The sequence below is a fragment of the Carassius gibelio genome, chromosome B17 (genome assembly GCF_023724105.1).
Source record: "Carassius gibelio isolate Cgi1373 ecotype wild population from Czech Republic chromosome B17, carGib1.2-hapl.c, whole genome shotgun sequence".
NCBI lineage: Eukaryota > Metazoa > Chordata > Actinopteri > Cypriniformes > Cyprinidae > Carassius > Carassius gibelio.
Window position 1 is genome coordinate 4,919,216 of NC_068412.1, and position 25,978 is coordinate 4,945,193.

At 39.9% G+C, this 25,978-nt stretch overlaps 1 protein-coding gene and 1 long non-coding RNA gene across 5 annotated transcripts; both read right to left on the reverse strand.

Annotated features, from left to right (window-relative positions):
* Positions 1 to 185: 185 nt before the first annotated feature.
* On the reverse strand, positions 186 to 25,714 carry trappc12 (trafficking protein particle complex subunit 12). 2 transcript variants are annotated; one of them, XM_052580601.1, is made up of 12 exons: positions 25,588 to 25,714; positions 23,312 to 24,465; positions 21,814 to 21,930; positions 14,925 to 15,038; positions 14,335 to 14,473; positions 13,728 to 13,840; positions 13,555 to 13,627; positions 3,515 to 3,588; positions 2,286 to 2,384; positions 1,782 to 1,885; positions 837 to 924; positions 186 to 746 (listed from the first exon to the last, which is right to left on the reverse strand). In XM_052580601.1, the coding sequence occupies exons 2-12, from the start codon at positions 24,443 to 24,445 to the stop codon at positions 504 to 506; spliced, it is 2,298 nt and encodes a 765-aa protein (XP_052436561.1). In that variant the 5' UTR covers positions 24,446 to 24,465; positions 25,588 to 25,714; the 3' UTR covers positions 186 to 503. The 2 variants fall into 2 exon arrangements, with proteins under 2 accessions (XP_052436561.1, XP_052436560.1); XM_052580600.1 differs by lacking the exon at positions 25,588 to 25,714 and adding an exon at positions 25,384 to 25,525.
* On the reverse strand, positions 3,596 to 7,834 carry LOC127976286 (uncharacterized). 3 transcript variants are annotated; one of them, XR_008157764.1, is made up of 3 exons: positions 7,585 to 7,834; positions 4,978 to 7,448; positions 3,596 to 4,875 (listed from the first exon to the last, which is right to left on the reverse strand). It is a non-coding gene; the product is annotated as an uncharacterized LOC127976286 (long non-coding RNA). The 3 variants fall into 3 exon arrangements; XR_008157765.1 differs by having other exon boundaries at positions 4,978 to 6,925; positions 6,960 to 7,834; XR_008157763.1 differs by having other exon boundaries at positions 4,978 to 5,092; positions 5,161 to 7,834.
* Positions 25,715 to 25,978: the final 264 nt, after the last annotated feature.

A 25,978-nucleotide genomic window follows, 5' to 3' on the forward strand; every position in this document is an offset into this window, starting at 1 on the left:
GCTGAGGAGTTGCAGCTCTCTTTGTGAATTGAACAAACAATCTAGGAGGAGTCAAAAAGTAGCCTTTTTTATTTAAAGTGGCAGGGAAATGCCATTTTAAAATCAAATAATTTGTAAAAGAGTACAAAAACAAAATAGTTCTCCTTAATATATGGCGCATTAATAAACCACATCTCAACATCAGGTCAGGTTTTAACACATTTATTAACAAGATTTCCTTTTTTCATCTTCAGAAATACACAGTACAGTTATAATTAGCTTAGACTCTTTGAAAACAATCACTTAATGCATTTAGAAGCATTTCTCTTGATTCTTGAAACGCAAGTAACTTTAACCCTTTTTCTGCTCTGTGCGGCGCAAATATCATTGAGTTGTCATGTTAACTTTGGTCCTGTCTGTACATGGTAAGCACAACATATGTGAACTTGTAAAAGCTGTAAATGCAGAACAGTATTTTCACTCGTAATCATCCGGTAGTGTCCTGTGTGTTGGACGGGGGCGTCTCATACTAGCTTGAGACACTGGACGTTGAAGCTGTCTCCCTCTCTACAGGCGGTGGCCTCCAGCAGAGCCTGTTTCTTCTGTGTGCTGCGTGAGGACTCCAGCTCGTACATGGTGGTGAGGTTGAACAGCACGCTCTCGTGCAGGTAGAGCGCTGGGTCCTTGTGCACCAGGCTCTCCAGCTGGCCCAGGGACTCCTTCAGCCTCCCCAAATACAGCAGACACACTGCTGCATTGTTGTTTGCCTGAAGAACAAAGTTGGCGTTGTTATTGCTGGCAGGTTATCCAGTGCTGTTTGTCTGGCGGTGCATCACTCAATCACATGTTTAACTTACCACTGGGTTCTTGGGATCGAGTCTCAGGACACTGGAGAAACACATGTGCGCGTCTGCATAGTTATTCTGACTCATATAAACAAAAGCCCTGTGGACGACATCACATCCAGCTTCAGGAGAGTCACAGAAGCACGTATACTACAGATGAACAAATGCTTCTGAAAGCTTGTTAAGGATGCATTTATTTAATCAAAAATACATTTTTTATAGTAATTTATTTCTGTGATGTGCAGCTGTATTTTCAGCATCATTCCTCCAGTCTTCAGTGTCACATGATCTTCAGAAATCAGAATAATATGATCATTTACTGCTCAAGAAACATTTCTGATTATTATCAATGTTGAAAACAGTTGATGCCAAATGATGCTAATAAACCAAAATGCACAACATCAACAAAATAAAAATAAACAAATAAAAACTTCTATTCAACAAGAACACATTAAACTGACCAAAGTGACAGGAAATATTTTTTTATATTAATTTATTAATATACAATTATTTAAATCATCAAATCATTTAAAATATCTATTCTTATAAATTCTTGTATTTAAGTAAATATTGCTCATAGAATCCTGAAAAAGTAACATGATTGCCACAAAAAATGTTAGGTTAAAAAACACAAGTGTTTTAAATATTCATAATAAGAAGAACCATTATTAATAATTGAAGATCATGTGACACTGAAGACGAGTAATGATACTGAAAATACAGCTTTGATCACAGAAATACATCACAGGTGAACAGATATTCACACAGAAAACAGCTATATTAAAATGTAAAATTATTTCACAATATAACTTTTACTGTATTTTTGTTTCAAATAAATGCAGCCTCGATGAGCAGAAGAAACTTCAAACGCATCTTTCAAAAATGAAAAAAAGCAATCAGTTATTCCAGCGTTCGATGGGCTGGAGTGTCAACAGATTTCATGAAATCAGCGCTCACCTGTTCATCAGCACTGAGGTGTCTTCTTCAGGTGTTTTCCCCTTTGACTGACAGGCTTTCTCCACATCCTGAAAATACTTCTCAGCAGTTCGGATGTCTCCAATCTAATCATATGAACAAACAGAACATTAATTATGGTCTGTGTGGAGATAAAACATGAAGAGAGAAGCACACACTCTGATCCTCTTCAAACAAAAGCAGCTCTGCAGAGCGAAGACATCGTTCCCTCATCCGGCAGACGTTCTGTGGCTTTCCACTTACAGGTAAACACGGCATATTTCAACCAAAAATTGGTCCAACGTGAAGCTTTACAGCATTGTATTATTTTTATTTTTTTCCAGACCTTTGATGTGCCCTTGATGGACATAATTCTTAATTTCTCAAAATCACTGACTGCAAACTTTTGGACAGTAGTGTACATATTGCAGATGCATGCTTATACTTTAAAGTTTGTAAATTTGTGAATTGTAAACAGTGTTTTGCTGTTGATGCCATCTGATGCACCTGTAGGAAAATGCGGCCCATTCCACTCAGCAGTTGCACTCTTTGCTCCGGCTCGTACTCGATGATGGATTGATACGTCTCCACTGCCAGCACAAAGTCCTTCATGTCAAAGAGAAAATAAACACCTTTTACAAGTCTGTCAGGATTACACACCATCTCACTGCTTCGAACCTGTGTTCTGCTGAAATACTCTTGATGACTGCCAAGCTCCAAAAAAACAAAAACACCATGACATTACCATAAAATACATATATGACTGTTAGGAACCTAACCTAGTGATTCATTCCATGTTTCCTAAAGTCATAGCTCTGTGTGAGGAACGGACCAAATGCATCGTGACGTGTACATTTGAATATTGCGGGGTGAATGAGATTTGACAACTGCAGATGATAGTTAATCTCATTCAAAGGTGTATGAACTACTGTTAAGAAACATTTTTATCATTGAGGTTGACAGACGTGGTCACTGAAAAGACCAAAAGTGCGTTGGATGTTAATAATAGGCATGCTAATAAGTGACTAATTAATAGTGAGAATGGAGTCTTATACTAAAGTGTTACCCTTTTATGTGTATTTTATAGAAAATAAATCAAGACCTAAGTGAAATATAAACATAAATCAGGAATAAAATTGACAACAGTTTAAGAATTTATAATTGATAAAAACTTTATTTAGATTTTAATTATTGAATTTAATTATACAGCACCTTAAAATGAAGTGTAACCTATTTTTTCTACCCATTAAAACCCCAGGAAATCCACATATTACATGTATACTAATATATATATATATATATATATTTTATATTTTTTTTATATATATAGTATACATGTAATATGTGGATTTCCTTTATATATATATATATATAAAGATGCACTACAACAAGGATTCAGGTTTGTGAGTTTCTTCGGTGTGAGTCTGCTAATGTGTGTCACTACAGTCTTTGGCCAGCAGATGGCACTTGTTGACCATGATAACTTGCAAAAAAACTGTTATTTCTTTAGCTACTGACAGTCTGGTATACTACAGAGAACAGTAGACTATGTGTGCATACACACTGTTTTACCAGTAGAACAGTAATCAGAAAAGCTATTTTCTCAGTAGGCACCTGCTGGAAGGAAAGCCTGTTCTCTCTCTAACCCTAGAGTCTAAACATGTGCACAGATATGATTCAGGTCACATATGAATGTGTGAGTGAGTATGTGTTTGCTATCTCTTCCACTCACGTACCTTCATCATTAGCAGACAGTTGGCCATGGAGTACATCACTCTGCTCAGACGTGACCTCCACAGCTGGATGGAGGCTGAAACACAGAGCATAGAGAGAGAGAGAGAGAGAGAGAGAGAAAGACTGAGCAAATGGAATAAAATTGGAAATTGCAGTCTTTCCATCCTTTTTCCTGGCTCTAAACCATCAATTATTTGTCTGCTGGCGGGAATTATAGTGCAGGAGGAAAAGACACAGTGACAATTGCATTTATTTTCCCCCTCTGGCTCACTATAGACCCCCATCAGTGAGCCGATCTGATCTCATGTGTGTGTGTGTGTGTATGTGTGTGTGAGAACAGACTTCAGCATATGTGTCTCAGTTCTGATGTTGTGTGACCACACAGACTGACAATATCACGCTTCCTCCACTCCTGACACACAAATCAGAAATGTGAGAATATTCCTGAAAGCATACTAATTAATTGGGTCATGAACTGAGAAACTAAAATTCCCTTGATCTTTTGTTCTATGAAGACATCCTGTAAGTTACAGAACTCAAAACTTTGTTGTTACTCTAAAAACAGCTGATATTGAAGACGGTCTGTCAAAACGAATGTGGGATGTTCTGAGCACCGCCACCACAGAAGATGATCAATAAGCTCATTTGAGATGAGAAAAATCGGTGCAGAGCCGATCACCCGTGATCATCCGCAAGATACATGCTGGTTAGAAAAGTGTCCGAGGTACGTCTGACTTGCCCTGATGTTATGCTGCAGTGTGCCAAAAAACTGTCATGACGGCGAGTTGCTCTCCACCGACTGCGCTGATCAAATGCATGATGGGAATTGACTGACTGATGATACAGCTTAATGCTCATTGGTTCAGACAACTGTGATGCTGTGTTCTCTTCTAAAAAAATATATATATATATATATATTTTTTTTAACTGGTTTTATATGAATATTCCCAAACACTATGACAGTGCGATCTCTTTGTGAGAGATGATTGTTGTCATATTTCTATAAAAATCTAAAATACACATTAGTATTAAAGCAAAATGAATTACTTTGTGAATAATGTGATATCCGCCTTTGATCTCGTTGGTATCCATGCCACTTGAAGAGGTCAGAACTGACCATCTTTTCTATGTGTATTTCACTCCTCCTCCATCACTTCCTGTTTGTGCTGCCTACTGATTCTACATCACTGCCTGTTTTCCCCTTTCCTACCAATTCTCCATCACTACCTGTTTGCGCCTCCTACCGATTCCACATCACTACCTGTTTGCGCCACCTACCGATTCTACATCACTGCCTGTTTGCCCCTCCTACCGATTCTACATCACTGCCTCTTTGCCTCGCCTACCGATTCTACATCGCTGCCTGTTTGCGCCGCCTACCGATTCCACATCACTGCCTGTTTGCCCCTCCTACCGATTCTACATCGCTGCCTGTTTGCGCCTCCTACCGATTCCACATCACTACCTGTTTGCGCCGCCTACCGATTCCACATCACTGCCTGTTTGCCCCTCCTACCGATTCTACATCGCTGCCTGTTTGCGCCGCCTACCGATTCCACATCACTGCCTGTTTGCGCCACCTACCGATTCCACATCACTGCCTGTTTGCGCCGCCTACCGATTCCACATCACTGCCTGTTTGCGCCACCTACCGATTCTACATCACTGCCTGTTTGCGCCGCCTACCGATTCTACATCATTGTCTGTTTGCTTCGCCTAACGATTCTAAATCATTTTCTGTTTGTTTCGCCTACCGATTCCACATCACTGCCTGTTTGCCCCTCTTTCCGATTCTACATCAATGCCAGTTTGCGCTGCCTACCGATTCTAAATAATTTTTTGTTTGTTTCGCCTACCGATTCTACATCATTGTCTGTTTGCTTCGCCTAACGATTCTACATTACTGCCTGTTTGCCCCTCCTACCGATTCTACATCACTGCCTGTTTGCGCCGCCTACCGATTCTAAATCATTTTCTGTTTGTTTCGCCTACCAATTCCACATCACTGCCTGTTTGCCCCTCCTTCCGATTCTACATCACTGCCAGTTTGCGCTGCCTACCGATTCTAAATAATTTTTTGTTTGTTTCGCCTACCGATTCTACATCATTGTCTGTTTGCTTCGCCTAACGATTCTACATTACTGCCTGTTTGCCCCTCCTACCGATTCTACATCACTGCCTGTTTGCCCCGCCTATCGATTATAAATCACTGCCCGTTTGCGCCGCCTACCGATTCTACATCACTGCCAGTTTGCGCCGCCTACCGATTCTAAATCATTTTGTTTGTTTCGCCTACCGATTCTAAATCATTTTCTGTTTGTTTCGCTTACCGATTCTACATCCTTGTCTGTTTGCTTCGCCTACCAATTCTACATCATTGTCTGTTTGCTTCGCCTATCGATTATAAATCACTGCCCGTTTGCGCCACCTACCGATTATAAATCACTGCCCGTTTGCGCCACCTACCAATTCTAAATCACTGCCTGTTTGCTTCGCCAACTGATTCTACATCACTGCCTGTTTGCTTCGCCTACTGATTCTACATCACTGCCTGTTTGCTTCGCCTACTGATTCTACATCACTGCCTGTTTGCTTCGCCCATCGATTATACATCACCGCCGGTTTGTTCCGCCTGTCGATTTTACAATCACTGCATGTTTGCGCCACCTACCGATTCTACATCACTGCCTGTTTGTGCCACCTACCGTTTCTAAATCACTGCCTGTTTGCCGCTCCTACCGATTCTACCTCACTGCCTGTTTGCCCCTCCTACCGATTCTACATCACTCCCTGTTTGCCCCACCTACCGATTCTACATCACTGCCGGTTTGCGCCGCATACCGATTCTACATCACTGCCTGTTTGCCCCGCCTATCGATTATAAATCACTGCCCGTTTGCGCCGCCTACCGATTCTACATCACTGCCAGTTTGCGCCGCCTACCGATTCTAAATAATTTTGTTTGTTTCGCCTACCGATTCTACATCAATGCCTGTTTGACCCTCCGACCGATTCTACATCACTGCCTGTTTGCGCCGTCTACCGATTCTACATCACTGCCTGTTTGCGCCGCCTACCGATTCTACATCATTGTCTGTTTGCTTCGCCTACCAATTCTACATCATTGTCTGTTTGCTTCGCCTATCGATTATAAATCACTGCCCGTTTGCGCCACCTACCGATTATAAATCACTGCCCGTTTGCGCCACCTACCAATTCTAAATCACTGCCTGTTTGCTTCGCCTACCGATTCTACATCATTGTCTGTTTGCTTCGCCAACTGATTCTACATCACTGCCTGTTTGCTTCGCCTACTGATTCTACATCACTGCCTGTTTGCTTCGCCCATCGATTATACATCACCGCCGGTTTGTTCCGCCTGTCGATTCTAAATCACTGCCTGTTTGCGCCACCTACCGATTCTACATCACTGCCTGTTTGCGCCACCTACCTTTTCTAAATCACTGCCTGTTTGCCGCTCCTACCGATTCTACCTCACTGCCTGTTTGCCCCTCCTACCGATTCTCCATCACTGCCTGTTTGCCCCTCCTACCGATTCTACATCACTCCCTGTTTTCCCCGCCTACCGATTCTACATCACTGCCGGTTTGCGCCGCATACCGATTCTACATCAATGCCTGTTTGCCCCACCTACCGATTCTACATCACTGCCTGTTAGCCACGCCTACCGATTCTACCTCACTGCCTGTTTGCCCCTCATACCGATTCTACATCACTGCCTGTTTTCCCCTCCTACCGATTCTAAATCACTGCCTGTTTGCCCCTCCTACCGATTCTACATCACTGCCTCTTTACCCCGCCTACCGATTCTACATCAATGCCTGTTAGCCCCGCCTACCGATTCTACCTCACTGCCTGTTAGCCCCGCCTACCAATTCTACCTCACTGCCTGTTAGCCCCGCCTACCGATTCTACCTCACTGCCTGTTACCCTCTTCTACCGATTCTACCTCACTGCCTGTTTGCCCCGCCTACCGATTCTACATCACTGCCTGTTTGCCCCACCTACTGATTCTACATCACTGCCTGTTTTCCCCGCCTACCGATTCTACATCACTGCCTGTTTGCCCCGCCTACCGATTCTACATCACTGCCTGTTTACCCCGCCTACCGATTCTACATCACTGCCTATTTGCCCCGCCTACCGATTCTACATCACTCTCTCTTTGCCCCGCCTACTGATTCTACATCATTGCTGGTTTGCGTCGCCTACCGATTCTACATCACTGCTGGTTTGCGTCGCCTATCGATTATACATCACTGCTGGTTTGTGTCGCCTATCGATTATACATCACTGCCCGTTTGCGCACCTACCAATTCTAAATCACTGCCTGTTTGCTTCGCCTACCGATTCTACATCATTGTCTGTTTGCTTCGCCTACTGATTCTACATCACTGCCTGTTTGCTTCGCCTACTGATTCTACATCACTGCCTGTTTGCCCCACCTACTGATTCTACATCACTGCCTGTTTTCCCCGCCTACCGATTCTACATCACTGCCTGTTTGCCCCGCCTACCGATTCTACATCACTGCCTGTTTACCCCGCCTACCGATTCTACATCACTGCCTATTTGCCCCGCCTACCGATTCTACATCACTCCCTCTTTGCCTCGCCTACTGATTCTACATCACTGCTGGTTTGCGTCGCCTACCGATTCTACATCACTGCCTGTTTGCCCCGCCTACCAATTCTACATCACTGCTGGTTTGCGTCGCCTATAGATTATACATCACTGCTGGTTTGCGTCGCCTATCGATTATACATCACTGCCCGTTTGCGCCACCTACCAATTCTAAATCACTGCCTGTTTGCTTCGCCTACCGATTCTACATCATTGTCTGTTTGCTTCGCCTACTAATTCTACATCACTGCCTGTTTGCTTCGCCTACTGATTCTACATCACTGCCTGTTTGCCCCTCCTACCGATTATACATCACCGCTGGTTTGTTCCGCCTACCAATTCTAAATCACTGCCTGTTTGCTTCGCCTACCGATTCTACATCATTGTCTGTTTGCTTCGCCTACTGATTCTACATCACTGCCTGTTTGCTTCGCCTACCGATTATACATCACTGCCTGTTTGCCCCGCCTAACGATTATACATCACTCCCTGTTTGCCCCGCCTAACGATTATACATCACTGCCTGTTTGCCCCGCCTACCGATTATACATCACCGCCGGTTTGTTTCGCCTGTCGATTCTACATCACTGCCTGACTCGCACATGTAGCGTTTGCGAGAGAGGTGAATGCAAAGGTCTACGCAGAAACTAAACGATGAAAATGACTCCAAAAACTGTTTGAAATATCCAAAAAATGTACTGTATAGAATCACTAGTTTTGCTTCTTGATACTGCAAACTGTTGTGTCTAACCATATTATTTTAACATATTTTCTTAATTATGAACAAACTGGTTTGTAGTGCAAACAGTTTTACCATTTACTGCACTTTGTTATTCTTCAAAACATTTCCCTACAGGGTCTAATGTACTGGATATCTCACACATTCATAAAAAAGGGCTTACTGCAAAAAAGCAAAAGTGATACATGATTAAAACATTGTTACTTACACTTGTGTTGCGAAATTACTGTCTGATTCAATATAGTCAGCACAGCATTTTCTTTTAGTATCAACCTCTCTGAAAATTCTGTGTGTAATTGTGTCTTGTTTAAAAACTAATTCACAGAAAAATGAAACGAAATGACCAGGTTGTTACCGACGTGATCTGGAACTTCATCTACTCTTTATTAATGTTTGGATCAGAAGGAAGGTTTTTCCACTGTCAAAGAGGTTTTGATCTTCTACTGCAGGGATGGGCTTTCATTGCACTATGATGTCATAATGTGACACATTCCAAAACAAGTTTAGTAGATTGGTTTCAATATAAGTTTTTAGTCCACTACGGAAAGTTACAGGACTGGTTTTAATGTCAAAAGATCAAACATGAATTTCACAATTCATGACCCCTTTAAAAGTAGCAAAAGTAGTTTGCTGAAACTGGATAAATAAATAAATAAATCAGTTTTTTTTTTTTCATCGATTTTCATATTTGATACATCAGGCTTTTATGGTTCATAAAGTACCATATACTGGGAATATCGAACTCATACGTGAAGAAGAGAAAACAGACCCAAACTGAGCAAAAATATGCAATTTGGTGCAGATGATGATATTTATATGATGAAATTTTGATGCTTTGAAATGTAAATCAATGTGATCTTTATAACAGTATAGCAGACACTTTCATAAAATGTTAGTCATCACTCTAAATCTACAATATGTCTTAGTAAGATATTCAAATATTTAAAACATAAAATGCAAAGCAATCCAATTATAGAGAGACGAAGAAATAAACGCTCCCCAAAAGCCTGATGATATGCAACAGATTTTTCAGCAAAGTTTTGATCGTGGTGATCATTTAATGTAACCAAATTATTTTCATGATATGTCCATCAAATTAAATGCAATTAACAACATATTTAAATAAATCTCTGAGATATTAGAGGTATTGATTAGAATTGCAGAATAAAAATCTAAATAAAACATTTTCTACTGTGGTCACACTGATGTTTGGGTTTTGCTATTGTATCGGCAAACTAAATGGAGGACAGAACATTAAACTGATAATACTGAAAATTCTATTAACTTGAACCTGAAGCACCTACAGCTCAGACAAAATTGCACCTTCAATGTTACAGGATTCTAGTATGTATGTGGTCTTTCTGAATCAATCCTGTTCTTCCTCATGCTGCCAGGGGGCACACAGGAGCAATGAACAGCCAGACAGAAAGGGTTGAGGGTGAGAGCTCTGCTACAGACGTCCCGCTGAAAGCACATCACACCCACAGACGGCAGGGGGCTGCTGAAGTCACACACTCTCCTCACAGCTACGCTGAAGCATGTATTTATCTCTGTCTTCACCAAAACAACATGTGAGGGAATCAATGGAGCATGCAGGACTTACAGATGCATCTGGTATCAGCTCTGATGGATCGCTTGAGACGGGATCTTACGCTACCATCGACGGCTTCTTCTCAAGGTAGCTTTAGAGAGCAGACTCACGGGCCAGACAAAGCTTAGAGGCTCCAAGTTTAATGGTGATATTTAAAAATATAGACTTTTCCATGGCCAATATATATTACAAATATATACTAATACATATAATTTGGACCAAAAGTATTGGTATTTTTCACACTAAAAATATATTTCATTTAAACAAAATGTCAATATATTCAAAAATGTATTTCAAGGGGCAGGAAAGTAAATATCAATCTTAAAATACATTTTGCATAAGTGTATGTCTGCCCATTCTCCTCTGACATCAGCAAGGCATTTCTGTCCACACAACTGCTGCTCACTGGATATTTTCCCTTTTTCAGATCATTCTCTGTAAACCCTAAAGACGGTTGTGTGTGAAAATCCCAGTAGATCAGCAGTTTTTGAAATACTTAGACCAGCCTGTCTGGCACCAACAACCATTCCACGTTCAAAGTCACTTAAATCTCCTTTCTTCCAAATTCTGATGCTCGGTTTGAACTTCAGCAGGTCGTCTTCACCACATCTAGATGCCTAAATGCATTGAGTTTCTACCATGTGATTGGCTGATTAGCAATTTGTGTTACCAAGTATTTGAACAGTTGAACCTAATAAAGCGGCCGGTGAATGTATACACGCATAGTATATATTATTTAATTAATTTAATTTAATTTGAATAAAAATAAATAATCATCAACCTAACATTAATGTCAGCATATTAGAGCTGCAACGACGCGTCGACGTCATCGATTACGTAGACTACAAAAATACGTCGACGTGCGTGAAATGCATCGACACGTCACAGTGTGTACATCTCGCGTAATAGCTTCTGCTCCTGGAAATGGAGAAAGTTGCTTTCTATCACAAAAACAGAGACCACTGTTATCAAAAGTATGGGAATACTTTAAACAGAGGACAAATAAAATGGCCCTTTGTTCCATTTGCAAAACCGATATGGTGCACGACGACAGCACAACTGTGATGCTCGAGCACCTCAGAAGAAAACATTCTGGCGCTCTCCGGTGTTACGGTTTAACTGGTTACCGTGTTATCCCGGTTCAGGTCTCCGCTGCAGATGTGATGGAACAACCGCAGCAGATTCAGCGATTCTAAAAGCACAAACTGATGTGATATTATTAAGTGTCTAATAAACGCAGACTTGCTCATTGCATGATTCTGATATTCTTGTAAAGATTAAAAAAGTTATTGGTATGATCACCCATAGCGGCTGAAGTAAGTAGGATAAACAAAAAAATAAAGTAAGTCTGTGTTGGTGCGGGTTTCGAACAAGCATTAAAAGACAGCGCTACGAGACAACAGTCATGAATCACAGAGCTACCGATCTATCCTTAAGACAGGACTCTCGGTGGCACATCGTCAGCTGCTGAATCAAGGAAATGTGATCGTGTTAACTTGTGACCTGTGTTTACCTATTATGAAAATAAACCATAGCAGAACCCTGACTACATTTTATGGTTTGTGATGCTAAAGAACATTTCATGACGTCTCAGACTACTGCAAATATGTGGCTACTGTGGTTTAATTATAAATGATATCGTAAACTCATATTTGCCATAGTAAAATAATTTTTCTTTGCCTCTTTATTTTTGTATACTGTAAAAACTTGAAGTTTTTTAGGGAAAAAATGAATAAAGGTTATATTATAAATATTATATTAGAATTTGTACTTATATATATTTTTTTTATTTATCCAAAGGATTAATTAGCTAATCAAAAAAAAGAACATTAGATTAATAACTTATTTTAATAAAAATAATCGTTAGATTAGTCGACTAATCGAAAAAATTATCGTTAGATTAGTCAACAGAAAAAATAACCTTTAGTTGCAGCTCTACAGCATATATTATTAAAATCTAAAGTACCGTATTTTCCTGACTATAAGTCGCACTTTTTTTTCATAGTTTGGCTGATCCTGCATCTTATAGTCAGGTGCGACTTATTTATCAAAATTAATTTGACATGAACTGAGAGAAATTAACAAATAGAAAACATTACCGTCTCCAGCTGCCAGAGGGCGCTCTATGCTGCTCAGTGCTCCTGTAGTCTACACTGAAGACATAGAGCGCCCTCTCGCGGCTGGAGATGGTAATGTTTTCTCTTGGTTCTTGGTTCTAAATAAATGTGACTTATAGTCCAGTGCAACTTATATATGTTTTTTTCCTCGTCATGAAGTATTTTTGGACTGGTGCGACTTATACTCAGGTGCGACTTATAGTCCAAAAATACAGTATGTATTTGTATTATTTAATTCATCGGAGATAACATGAACTGTTCCTGTGGTTCAGTGGTAGAGCATTGTGTTAGAAGCAAAAAAGGTCATGGGTTTGATTCCCAGGGAACACCCATATTGGTTAAAAAAATAAAATAAATTGTATAGCATGAATACACTGTAAGTCGCTTTGGATAAAAGCGTCTGCTAAATACATAAATGTAAATGTAATGAACTAACAATGAATTTTTGTATTTTTATGCATGTTTAAAAGATTAATAATAAAAAAAATAACAAATGTCCTCATTAATTAATGTTATATATAAATATATATATATATATGTTTGAGTGTATGTAATTTTTATTATTATTATTATTTTTTTTTTTAATGGAATTTTACCTCAAACAGACATGACAAGCACAGTTTTCTTTTTTGTGTTGATATTTTCCCTATTTTTTGTCCCAACAGGGAGTCTGGGCATTGTCTCATGCTAGAAAGTATTTTAATATTAGAAAAAGGTATTTAAACATTATCCTCAACCTAGATTTTAAGAAAGTTTTATGTCTGCAAATCTCTTTATAAGTCTGTGCTATAATTCAATCATCTTAACTTACATGAAAATATCAATATAAATGTATAAATAACTAGTTTGAAGGGTGAGTGAAAGGTGTCAGATTTTCCATTCTTTCTGACTCAACAGCGCTATGTATTTGACCTGCACTAGCCACAGAGGACAGATTTGAGTGGTCTGTACCGAGTCTGTTGTCCTGCGTGAGGTTCATCATACTCCCGTCCTCAGCTAAACCCTCCTGCAGGTTACTCAGGATCTGTGAGAGGACAGGAACAGAAGTTTTACAGCACTAATTACAGCGAGGCTAATTCAATTTGCCTGCAGGTGCGAGCGCTGAGGTGTAAAGTTCAGGTCACCTTCTGACAGACGCTCTTTATTCTGTGGAGACGGTCCAGAGTTTCCTGAGGCTTCTGCAGGTACTGAGGGAGCTCGGCGTGAAGAACACGCATGGAGAAGGGCACCATCGAGCCTAGAGCAGGCAAAACAAACACACAGAGATAGATATCAACACTAATGCATGCTCTTTCTCTTCTGTTTTTCTGTCAAGAAACAGACTCCATGCTGGTGAAATGAGTGGCTTTGATCATGCGCCTCTTTGATATCAGGACCGATCCTGTAACGCAGACCTAATATAAAACTTTGTATATTATATATCTGCATGTCTTGAAATAAAGCTCTGTTGGGTTGATATTATGAATGCTTTTGAGAAAGAACTTCACTTCCTGGCAAAAGTTTTTTGAACAGTAATTTTTTAAAATGTTTTTAAAGAGAACTATTTTGCTCACTAAGCCTGTATATTACATAACATAACTGCATAACGTTAAATGTCTTTAATCTCACTATTAATCGATTTAGTGCATCTTTTTGAATAATTGACTGATTTCTTTGTATGGATAGCTATTCCTCAACATCTTAACACATCCTTCTGCATGAACTGTAGTTAAATAACTCCAGAACTCTTACCTCTCCTTCCAGGGTAAACAGTAGGATAATACTCATAGTAGAGATTTGGATGATCGAGATCCCCGAAGGGCTCAAACTCCAGCTCTGCATTCTGGAAAAGGTTGAGCTTCACCAGAAGAGAGAGACGCACAAACCACAGCTGTAGAGAGAAGAGAGCGCTCTGCTTCAGGAAAACTAACCAACATTTACTTCTTTCTGTAAGTGTAGTTTACCAGTGTTTTCTGGTCTTTAAAATATTAGGTTACTATGATGGCATTCATTCAGCATGTTAAATAAAGTGCATATCCAGTAATGTGATAAAATCTACTGATGAAATTAGGTGTTATGAAACTAGCAAGTATTGCCTCCAAATTGAGCAATCATTATCTTCAGTATTACACACACTGGGTTAATAATACCATTAAACATTATCTTGCAGGTTAACGTAAATATTAAGAAGGTAATAATAATAGACAAGTGTATGTCGTGAACTAATCATATGCAAAAAGATAACTGTGCTCATGGCCTTTCATGGCTAATGTTTGGATGTGTCTTTAGTAACTCCTGGCACGAGCTGAATCTGGCCCCGGTGTGCTAGTGCTTCTGCTCACCTGCAGGGAGTCAGTGGTGTGGTTGGTGGGCTGGCCGCTCTTGCCGTAGCCCTGACCGTGAGCCGTCAGCAGTCTGCCCGTCAGGTCCACGGCCGCCCTCCAGTTCTTAGTGCTCTGTGAGAAGAGATGAAGACATTAAAGGGGGGGTACAATGGTGTTTCGTGTATTCAGAGCTGTTCACAGTGTTAAAGAGATGGATTCTCATGCTAAACATGGCCAAAGTTGTAAAAAATAATTTAGAAGAATGACAGAGTTTCTGTGCCGAAAATTTTACTTCCAGGTTGGTACAAGTTTCGGCTGGATTTTTTCGATCATGGATCTAATGACGTAGACGAGAACGGAAGTCCTTATATGAGCACTTCTCTCTGGAAAGCGTGCCGCGCACACACACTGATCAGAGAAGAGCGAGACCGAGCTCATCAACGCGCTTCAAAATCGTCGGCAGCGCTGCGTAGGATTTGTTCATGAATGCCTCCAAATAAGTGCGTTTTTGGATGTGACAGAAAGTTTACCATGTTCAGCTTCCCAAGAACCCAGCGTTACACGAACAGTGGATGCTTGTTGTTGTTCCGGGGCAGCGACAGAGTGTATCAAGTGCGTTTGTGTGTTCTGGTCATTTGAGTGACGAATGCTTTATAAACAAGGCCCAAGTCGATGCTGGATTTGCACATCGTTTGCGATTAAAACATGGAGCCGTCCCTGTTATAAAAAGACCCCATTCATGTAAGTACAATTGCATCAGATTTGTGTATTTTGTTGGAAATCAGCATATAAGTGAAGGTATGTTAATGGAAACAGCACGAAACAGCATTATTATAGCTCCGCCCACAGAACGCCTCCAGGAGCTCGGCTTTTTTGGGAAAAAATCGGAAAGCTGTATTTTTCTTTTATAAATATGATAAAACTAAAGACTTTTTGGAGATATGAAGGATGCAGTACTACTCTATAGGTACTCAAGATTAACATGAGATTAGGTGAGACTGTGTATGTTACCTTTTATTAAGCCAAGACTTCCAATTAAACACCTTCAAAATGAGCATCGAAATGGAATTAATTTCTACTGTGATACAAACAGGGGACTGACATATCAGGCTTGTTCACAGCAAAGTTTAACTCACATGTGGCATAGATCTGTTTTTTGGATGTCTGCAGTTGCTACATTTACCCCAATAATCTGCTTATATATCTTAATAATCTGCAATATCGCGTTATATAACAGTTCATGGTCAGGGTGAGAGGAGTCCTTAAGAATGCTGTGAATTCGACATAGACAGCGTTTCCTCTGGATGTCCTCAATAGCAGGAAGTGGTGTCCCTGTGATGCGCTGGGCAGTTTTCACCACCCTCTGCAGTGCCTTGCAGTCAGCAACTGAGCAGTTCCCATACCACACTGTGATACAACTGGTTAAGATGCTCTCGATCACACACCAGTTAAAGTTCACCACTATGGCTGAAGACAGCTGGTTCTTCTTCAGTGTCCTGAGGAAGAAAAGGCGGATGGGGTCATGCATGCTTTCTTTCTTCTTCCTGAAGTCCACAATGAGCTCCTTGGTCTTGCTGGTGTTAAGGAGCAGGTTGTTGTCAGCGCACCATGTGGCCAGGTGCTGTACCTCTTCTCTGTAGGCAGTCTCATCGTTGTCTGTGATGAGGCCAATCACCGTGGTGTCATCAAACTTGATGATGGAGTTGGATCCATGCACAGGCTTGCAGTTGTGGGTGTAGAGGGAGGAGAGGAATGGGCTCAGCACACAGCCCTGTGACAGGAAGGCTGAGAAGTAAACATACTCCAGTCCGTGTATTGAAACCTGTCCTGAAGTAAAGAGTCTGGTCCAGTAGTCCTCACTGATGGCTTCACACGGCTGCTGAGAGGTCAATACTTAGGGGTGAGAAATAAGGAAAGGTGATCTGACTGTCCCAGGTGAGGAAGGGGGGTCGCCATGTAAGCCCCATCAATGTTTGTGTACCTGTTATCAATGTTATAATGACTAGATTGAAAAGTCTTCATGTCAACTCCTCAATAAATTCAATTGATTTCGATCTGAATGAAATCTTGACTGGATTGAAAGGGGTTAGAAAATAACCAGCTCATTGCACATAAATGAGACTTGTCTTGCCAAGACATGACAAGAGATTCATCCAAAAGACAGAAATGTTTTAGCAAGGGCAGTGCCATATTTAATCTTGTTAACCCTTTAGTTTAGGGACCAACTGACACTACTGCATATTACTATACTAGTAGTAGTAGTTATAAAGTCCATATTAATGGAATATTATGCATGAACATCTTTTGGATCCCCCCATACCCAAACATAACAACTAACTTACTAACTATGAATAAGCAACAAAGCATGAGTTAATAGTGAGACTTGGACCTCAATAGTGATCTTAATTTCTTACAGGAAAGAGTCATAGATGTACTAATCTATGCTAATTATAAAGCTGATGTAACATATTTCCATAACTCCATAAAACTTGGAAAAAAAGGGAATACAATCTAGGATCTTTACTCAATGCATGCCATTGTAAAGACAAATCTGTAAACCGTGCATCGGCAAAGTTATTTTACATTTACATACATTTAATCATTTTAGCAAAACAATGAATCATCTAATCAGAAAAATAGATACAATAGAATATAGGATTAAAAAATATCTAGATTTGTTATAGATCTTAATCAAAATTCACCCTTTGACCTCATGTAGTTTTTTGGTTACACTTCTTGTTGGTTACACTTTGTGCAATTCTCACAGCAGAGCAGAGGACTGTAACTTGGATCATGGTGGTGTGCAAGTCCCCTAGATGGGATGCTGTTTGTTAGCACTGTCTTCCCATCTGTATTCATTTCTCATCCTGAGCGGAGTCTCTCTTCTGCATTTTTATCGCCCCATAACCTCCTCTCACTTCTGCTTGCCTTCTTTTCTGCTCTCTCCCACTCTCTCTCTTCAGTCAAAGATCCCAGAGACTCTAAATCTTCATTAGAGTGGCAAATGAAGCCAGAAAACCACTGGCAGGAAATGGGCAAAAGCAGCAGCCACCACTGAGATAAAACATAAGAGAAGTCAATGAAAGGGGAAATGAGGGTCCTTCCTGATATACTGCATACTCGGGGAACTCCAAACACACACACACACACACACACACACACACACACACACACACACACACACACACACACATGGGTTATGTCCTCATAAGTCACCCTCTCCTTGTAATACCTGTGTCATACCCATGTCATTATACAGAGTTGCTTCCTTATATGTCACAAAAACAAGAGCGCGCACACACACACACACACACACACACACACACACACAATTTGCTTTTTAAAGAGACACAAAAATCACCAATGTATTAATGGCCTTTTTATTTACTTAATCCTAAATATGTGACTACAGCCTTGTAAAAGTTATTAATAGTGTCTAACCTGACAGTGCAACAGAAACCCTGTTTGTGGTGGAAGGAAAGGGAGTTTAAGGGCAAGGATCTATTTGCATCTTTTCACAAAAATACAGGAAGATAATTCATTTGTATTGTACTTTCCAGTCACATGGATCAGGGTTGTCAGTATAAACACACCTTGAGTCCAAGACACATTTCCCCTTTTCAATCTGGAAACAAATCAAACTTTGTAAACATAGGAATCAATGGGTTGACTTCAAAGTGAAATTAAAATTGTTTTGCGATTGAACTTCAGTAATTCAGAATGGCTTTCAAACTCTACTTAAATTCTAGAAAAAAAGCCTACGTACAAAATGAAAGCATCACATTTAATTTCAATAAACGTACTCATTTGTACAGCATTAATTCAATACAGTCTAGCAGTAATGAATTGGCTGATGTTCTCATAAAATCTGCTCTAAGTTCAGTAGTAGGTCAATGACTTTCTTTGGATTTATTAGTTTATTTATTTATAAATGAAAATCATACTGATTTCAGACCCATCTTTCTGCTTCCTGTGACAGTTTGAGACCGTAAAGGAACATCACTATGGCGGCTCATTTCAACAGTTATACGCTTTCACAGCTTGACTTCTCATCAACACATCAGATATTTAATGAATCCTTATTAAAATCAAGCAAGAAATGATCAAGTAACAACTTCAATCTTAAAAAAACAAAACAAAACAAAAACCTTTTTGAAGTTGTAAATAAAACAAAGATTATTGGATCATGTTTAACAAGAAAATACCATTCGAGTCTTTCTAATTTCATGTTTAATTCAATGCTACTTGCCATTTCTTTGCAATTATGAAAAGAAAATAAATTGTATCACAATTTGCAATTTCTGAGTGAAAGAGTACATAATTTTTAACAAAAATATTGGTAAAATATCTATTTAGGAGTCTTTCCAATGATATATAGTTTGTCATGATTAGATTAGGATTTAACTGTAATATAGTGAAGTAAAATAGGCGTCCCACCGAGGGGACGGGTGACAGTTAACAGGTTAAATTGACTGATTCTATGTAAATGCAATCTTATCTTTTTTTCAAATCCCTAAATTGTCTCACTATCTAAACTGAACCGTGAAATGAAGCAAGAGATCCAGTCCTTTGTCAGCATAGAAATAAGCTGGAGGAACATTATTTTAAACAGCTGGAGAGGAAGTCAGGATGGTGCCACGAGAAAAGCCAAAAATAATCGCTGCAACCCCGCATGAAGACAAGAGCCAGATCAGAAGAAACAGAGAATAAAAGAGAAACACACATCTCTTCTCTCTGGGGATGACAGATCTGGATCAGCATGCTCTTCTACAGCAGTCCCAGTCCCAGACTATTTCAACAGCTATACCTCAGTCCTGTGTACAAATACACTGCATGTGTCACGTCTTGATTTCGGTTTAGTTCCTGTCTGTCCTCATTTGGTTCATTTCCTGTTCTCATGTTAGTCTTCATTCATTGGTTTCAACCGGTGTTATATTAATCATCTCGTTTGCTCTTTTGTTTCCCTTTCTTTAAAAGGTTTCATTCTGTTTTTCGTTCTGGACTGATGTTTATTCTGAATGGTCAAAGTTTATGTTTATTTTATTAAAAACCCCTTTATTCCTACTCCTCCTTCGTGCGCCTTTACTAAAACCACGACTGCATGACAATATGGAAACAACAAAAATAAGTTTTACTTTATCCACAAGGCCCATGACTATTTTTTTCCCAACAAACCTTTCCAAAGTGACGCTTTTATATTACACAGTGAAAAATTAGTCAAAAGTTATCCATCACTTATTGACACACAAAAAAAAAACCTGACCCATCTCCACACAAACACAAATAGGCAAAAGATTTACGTATCTGAATTGCATTTAAAATTTCAGTAACACTTTAGCATAGGGACCAGTTGTCACTATTAACAAGGTGCTTATTATCATGCATATTATTAACAATAACAAAATATGAAAATATGTTTTCAGAACATGTTTCCTATTAAAACAGTAAGTTTGGATGGGACATGTCAATGTCAATATTTGTAATTAACTGCAAATGATTCAGATAAATGTTTCTTTCTTTTATCAAGAGAGCACACACATATGGTTTCTGTTGCTCAAGCGGTAATGCATGACACTATCAACACCAAGTTCATGGGTCTGATTCCCAGAGAGTGCATGAACTAATGAATCTACAGTTTGGAAGAAATGTGAGTCTCTTTGGGTAAAAGCATCTGCCAAATGCATGAATGTAAATGTATTTTTTTTAGAGCAATACAGTGCACTGCCTGTGAACGCCTCACTATATACAGAGGACTGAACTTCTGAGGGTTTCTCTGCCTTCAGAGCTGTGTGATCTGGCCTGTGAAGTCCAGGATCTGGGGATTAGAGCTCAAGCTTGCACAGGCTCCACACACACACACACACACACACGCAGTGTCTCCTTGTCTTTCGGTGAAGGTCGTGGGCACAGCGGGCAAGGCTGTGCATCTCAGGCCTGTCTGTGTGTTCAGAGGTAAATCAGTGAGGCAGTAATTTTGGGCCCCTGGAGCTCCAGCTGACACTTCATGCTGCTCGATTCAGCACTGCACACACACACAATCTCAGACAGAGATGGCCAAAACTATGGGATATACAATGTATATGGAAGATATACTGAATATCCCTGATACATGCTTTATGTGTGTGTGATGATTTTGCTAGTAATACAAAATCAAGCAACATCACCATGTTTACATGCACCCAATAACCTGTTTATTATCAGATTGGAGGGTCAATCGAAAAAAAAAGCCTTCATGTAAACACCTCAATTGATCTGAATGAGTTTAATCCGAATGAAATTGATTGGATTGGAAGGAGTGGTGTAGAATTAATAATCAGATTTAATAGAAAACGAAAGCACTTTAATTCTTGACTATTACTATTTTCTCAACAGAGTGCTGCAGCCATAGCACAACTTCTCTTTAGTGTTTCTGTTTCTGTGTTTAGCTCTTCACTTCTGCCAGTTGCATCTATGCTTCAAAATTCATAAGTTGTATTCTTTTGTGAAGATCACATTGGACAAAACATGCAAGAATCATAAACTTTTGTTTGATCACACAGGGTTTATGTTCTGCAATAATCAAAAAAGCCAATGGAAAAATCCTATTGGGTTTTTGTTGAAAGGATTAAATTCAAATAGCTATTGTGATTGACTATACTACTACAACTAATGGCTGGAATACATTACAGTGAAGGGTTTGAGCTCAGATTTACAGTTTGGGGAAAATCAGTGCTAGTTGCCACAAGTTAGTTTATACAGTGATGAAACTCAAAAAGAAATGGAGAAGTTGAACAAACACAAAAAGTGAAGCTTCGCCATAAATGTCGCTCACCTCCAACTTAAAATATCCCAGCCATAACACAAAGAAGACACCAAACAGGTGCATGTCTGTGCTTAAATGAGTCAGTACATATGATGTGCTACTCACTATCAGCCGCTTGAGACCGAGGAAGTCCTGCTCCACTGAGTTGGCCGAGAGCACCTGTCTCTTCAGAGCGGCCTGGTCGCCCAAGAACCGCTGCATGAGATCTTTCACCGCATCGCCCTGAAAACACCAGAGCTTCAGTTTCTGCTTCACTCGCTGTTACACAGTTAAAACACCAAGAGCAATGAAAAGTGACTACTGTCTCTGGTTTAGTATCTATCTTAGTTAACTAAAAATAGTTTATTTACTAAATATGTTATTTACTGCAAGTTAAAGACCTGAAAGATTGTTTTTTCTTAATTATAAAAATACAGTATTGTTTCCTAAACATTTCTCTATGTTAATATACTGTAGAATGTGACTGATTGCTGTGAAGCATCATTCCTTCAGTCTTCAGTGTCACATGAAACCTATTGTTGTAAAGTCATTTGGTCTATCTCAGTCTTCTCTCTCTCGCCTACAGCTAGTGCAAAACGCAGCAGCTAGACTCCTCACTGGGACACGCAAGTATGAGTCGATCACCCCTATCTTATTCAAACTCCATTCATACCTGTAAAATTTAGAATTGATTTTAAAATTTTATTTTTTGTGTATAAAGCTCTTAACAATTTGGCCCCTCAGTACCTGACTGATCTACTCTGTCTGTACACTCCTTCTCGTACTTTGAGATCCAGCGATCACTGTCTTCTCATCGTGCCTAGGTCCAGGCTTAAAAAACGAGGTGACCGTGCTTTTGCGACTGCAGGCTCAAAACTTTGGAACAGTCTGCCTCTCTATATCAGACTGGCTCCTTCAGTTTCCATCTTCAAATCTTCTTTAAAGACTTTTTTGTTTTCTCTTGCTTTTGATGCTCATTGATTCTGATACGATTAATGCTTATTTTTTATTTTTGTTTTATTTTTTTCTATGGTTTCTTTTGTCCGGTACTGCTCTGCATTTTATTCTCTGCTATGTACAACACTTTGGTCAGCCTTGGTTGTTTTTAAATGTGCTTTATAAATAAATATTGTATTGTATTGTATGATCTTCAGAAATCATTCTAATATGAGAATTTATTTTACAGAAATTGCTTTGGTGTTCCCTTTCCCTATAAAGATTAATTCATCACCCACAATGCAGAGATACAGAAATACCATGTCTAGTTTACACCAAAGCCCTTGGGGTTTCAAAAAGTCACTGGGTGGTGTGTTTGACATCATCTGCTCAGTTTAAAACAATGTTTGTAAAATGCGGTTTCGCAGTGCATAACTATTTTGGGTTCCTCAAAGGACCTTTCAGTGAAGAGTTATCCGGAGAACCATTTTTTCTTAGTGTGAAGGACTTTTAATCATCTAAAGAACCATTTCCTTCGATGCCAAAGGTTCTTCTTGGACATTACAGACTGTTCATTTCTATCCACTCTTGACATGCAATACAAAGCCTGTTAAAAATGGTGAAAGATAGCCTTTCATAATGACATTCATTCATTTTTGAAGTTTTTAAACTGTACTGTTGCACTGACCTGCAGGTTGTCAAACTTGAGTCCAGGCATGGCCAGCTGCTCTCGGTCTATCTGGACAGGACTGATCTGCTGTGTGGCCACCGATATCAGCACTCTCCTGGTGTCTTCTGAGGGAAGCCATGCGTCATAGCGCTTATCCAGGTCACTGGTGATCAGAGCGCTTCCGAAGGGGTCGTCTCCGCTCGGGAACACAGCCTGGAGCTTGTTCATGGGCTCTACGGGACTTCCTCCAGGTTTGGGGGCGACGGGGGTGAAGTACGTGCCTGCCGCGGTGGGAGCAGATAAGAGAGGAGACTCTGGAGGGGCGGCTGTCTTGGGCGACTCTGCGTTTGGGTTGCTGATCGATATGAAAGACGTGGATGTTGTGAATGAATCGAAGAAGTCTGATGCGGGGTTGACCGCGCTGCTGTCCGTGAAGAACTTGCTGAGGCTGGGGCTCGGCTGGCACACCTGAGGAACCAGTCTGTTGGGGGTTTCTGTGTTGCCGATGGTAAAACTTGGAGATTTTACCAGCGTGGGCTGAAAGCCGTCAGGAATCAGAGCTTGTGCTTTGGGTTGCACACCTTGACTGAAGAGGGTACACACTGGGATAGCTTCGTCTTTGGGGGTTGTATCCGTATCCATCTCAAGCGCAGTCTCCTGGGTTTTGGGAGCCTGTGGTTTCATGTCGTCTGGTGAAACAGTTTCCCTTTTGTCATCCACCTGCACAATCTTCTCCTCCTCGTTCTCTTCTTTACATAAAGCTTCAGATGCCTCGTCAGGTTCAGCAGTGCTGGCTGTGCTTACGTCTTCGTTTCTTGCTTCTGTATCTCTGTCAGGTGTTTTGTCCTCCTTGTTTTCATTCTGCTCCAAGAGCAAGTCGATGGGGACCACGTCCTCTTCTTCACTATTTGGGGAGTCAGAAATCATCACGCTCTCCATCATCTGGTCATTCAGCTTGTCCATCAGGCTCTCAGAGTGACAGCTGTCATCCTGCGGCGAAACAAATGCTTCGGCGTCCAGATCGATGCTCTCCTCTTGGAAGGAGTCTTCTGTCGGGTCGGTCTGGGACGGGACGGAGGCCTCTAGCATCTCATCTGCTCCATCTATGTCCAGAGTCACAGGCCTCTGGGCTGGACCCTCACTGCTGTCCATGAGTCCAGCCTGGATGCTCCCTGCGATACACGTTCAGACAAAACAGAGATCAATGATTTAGGATAAATGACTAATAAATAAACTTTAGTTATATAAGAAGAACCCTTGTGAAAACGAAGGACACTTTAGCATGCTTATTGTTCAAATGTGACCTTGGAACACAAAAACAGGCAACTATTTGAAACTGAGATTTATACATCAGCTGAAAGCTTTCCATTGATGTATGGTTTGTTATGATAGCACATTATTTGTCTGAGATACAACTATTTGAAAATCTGGAATCTGAGGGGGTGAAAAATCTAAATATTGAGAAAATCATCTTTAAAGTTGTTCAAATAAAGTTCTTAGCAATGCATATTACTAATCAAACATTAAGTTTTGATATATTTACAGTATGAAATTTAACAAAATATCTTAATAGAACATACTTTTTTTACTTAATATTCTAATGATGTTTGGCATAAAAGAAAAATCGACAATTTTGACTCATACAATGTATTGTCAGATATTTCTAAAAACATACTTATGACTGCTTTTGTGCTCCAGGGTCACAAATAATCTACATTAAAAAAATTACTTAATGTAATGTTTTGGACAATCAATTGCATGTTAACTGCAATTACATGGAGAAAAAAAATATTATAGTTTAAATTTAGTGCAATGACATTATTCTATAGTTCACATAATATTTAAGGAAGCAATCGCTTATCAAAATACTATAATACAAATCAGAAGACTAAACAACAGAAATATTATTTGACAAATAACCTTTACGCTTTTCTGAAACAACAAACGCGTAACGTTAAACCTCTTCTTGTTTGTATCCCCTTAACAATAATAAATATGATGATGAATATCAAATGAGCAACTGCAATCATAATACTAGTAGCGTTAACGTTAATGATAGAAATCCAAACATTTTGGAGGAGAAACTTAACTCAGAAATATGATTAAACATCAGTTTATCGATAAAAACTTATAAATCCTGTATTTCTGAAGAGCTCTGTTGCAACTGCGTGATGAAATTTAGACTAAAACACAACAACGTTGAACTGACATTTCAGAAAACGTCATATTCTTCGCAACAATTCCGCAAAGTGAATGAAAATAAAATAAAATAAAAAGTGTAAAAACGAGACTACCTTCTGTGAAATGAACGCTGTCTATGGGGATGACAGCGGAGTAAACACACGCATGCGCACTGACGTAGACAAACTAACCCTACGGTACGGTGTGCGAAAGGTGTCAAACATCGTCGCTGCGGTGGAGTCTGGTATTCTTGAACGAAACTTACGTTCACAAAACCTAAAGCAGCGCATAGACAGTAAAAGAAGCAGCGCGACACCCGGAAGAGTGTTACGGTAGTTTCCATGCGCCGTTTGCGTAAGTCTTATTTCACTATCGCGGAACTGCTGTACCTGTTATTAGTATCTGAGAATTACTGAACTGCTGAGATATTTACGTTAAATATCAGTTGGATATTAAAAACTAGCATTTGTATTAAAAGTAACACATTGATATACCGTTATATTT

Excerpts from the sequence above, each read along its gene's own strand:
- trappc12 (XM_052580601.1), bottom strand. The coding sequence starts at position 24,445 with ATGGACAGCAGTGAGGGTCCAGCCCAGAGGCCTGTGACTCTGGACATA. Across the intron at positions 14,474-14,924 it reads ACACCACTGACTCCCTGCAG|CTGTGGTTTGTGCGTCTCTC; the intron begins GTGAGCAGAAGC and ends TTCTCTCTACAG. Across the intron at positions 13,628-13,727 it reads TAAAGAGCGTCTGTCAGAAG|ATCCTGAGTAACCTGCAGGA; the intron begins GTGACCTGAACT and ends GTCCTCTCACAG.